Source organism: Mus pahari, chromosome 5, assembly GCF_900095145.1.
Source record: "Mus pahari chromosome 5, PAHARI_EIJ_v1.1, whole genome shotgun sequence".
Lineage (NCBI taxonomy): Eukaryota > Metazoa > Chordata > Mammalia > Rodentia > Muridae > Mus > Mus pahari.
Window position 1 is genome coordinate 17,364,975 of NC_034594.1, and position 1,132 is coordinate 17,366,106.

The 1,132-nt window shown below is 43.6% G+C and overlaps 1 protein-coding gene across 1 annotated transcript in view; it reads left to right on the plus strand.

The window, feature by feature from the left end:
* Positions 1-1,132, plus strand: part of C5H2orf92 (chromosome 5 C2orf92 homolog) — a 36,484-nt gene that overhangs the window by 13,338 nt on the left and 22,014 nt on the right. Inside the window, exon 5 of the mRNA XM_021199441.1 lies at positions 923-1,024. Within this exon, the coding sequence (XP_021055100.1) occupies positions 923-1,024 (102 nt within the window). The remainder of the gene's footprint in view (positions 1-922; positions 1,025-1,132) is intronic.

Sequence of the window (1,132 nt, forward strand, 5' to 3'; positions counted from 1 at the left end):
CCACACCACACACACACACACCACCCCACACACACCACACACCACACACACACCCCACACCATGCACACCACACACACCCCCCACCCCACCCCACGCACACCGCATACCACACACCACACACACACACACACACACACACACACACACACACACCCTTGGGAATGGTCTCAGAGCCTTTGGGAAGTGAATAGGATTTTTGATGATTGTTTTCTGTGGCTTAGCAAAGATAAGCCTAGGGAAGGAGTTAAATGGCCACATTCCAGGGAAAAACAGATTCCCCCAGGTGTTAATCCCAAAATGTTAGTAACAGTTTTTAAAAAGATTTATTTTTATTTCATGTGTATGAGTGTTTGCGTGTATGTATGTCTGTGTATTATATGGGTGCAGTGCCCAAGGAGTCCAGAAGAGGGCATCATGTCTTTTGGAACTGGAGTTACAACAGATTGTGAGCCACCATGTGGGTGCTGGGAATCTAACCCAGGTCCTCTGGAAGAACAGCCAGGTCTTTTAACCACTGAGCCATCTCTCCAGTCCTACTAGTAAGAGTTTTATAAATAAAACTTCTAGTGACCGTTTAACATGTTTTGCCTCATTTCTGACTCATAGCCTCAGCCTGTCTTTATGTGTCAATCCCAGAGTGTTATGGGGGAGGGGAGAGTGCCAGTGACAGGAACAAGAAGGAACATATCAGGCAGGGGACAGAGTTTCTAGTCAGTGTGCTTGGTGGGTGATGTCCTCAGCCCTGGATATCTGGTGCAATCACGATTCTGTAGTTACGATGGCATGTTAGAGCAGAGCATCCTGCATCCGCTGAGTTCAGTCATCCCTTTATGCATCCATGGATGTGCTGAATATGTGCAGTGTAAAATATGCCCACATATGTTGCCGTATGTTAACATGCTTTTGCTTGTTCCTCTTCAGATGAGATTCTGTGGCAGGTGTTTTCTAAAGATTCAGAATATTTATCAAAAGATGATGCAAGAACAACTGCTGAGCCACTTGTGTGGGAAGACTTGAATGAAAGCAAGTATTTTGCCTCTGGATTCACCATTCATGTGTTCTTTTTTTTTTTTTTTAATTTATTCATGCAAAGAATTTGGTTAATATTTTAGGCATTTCTTTTTTTTTTTT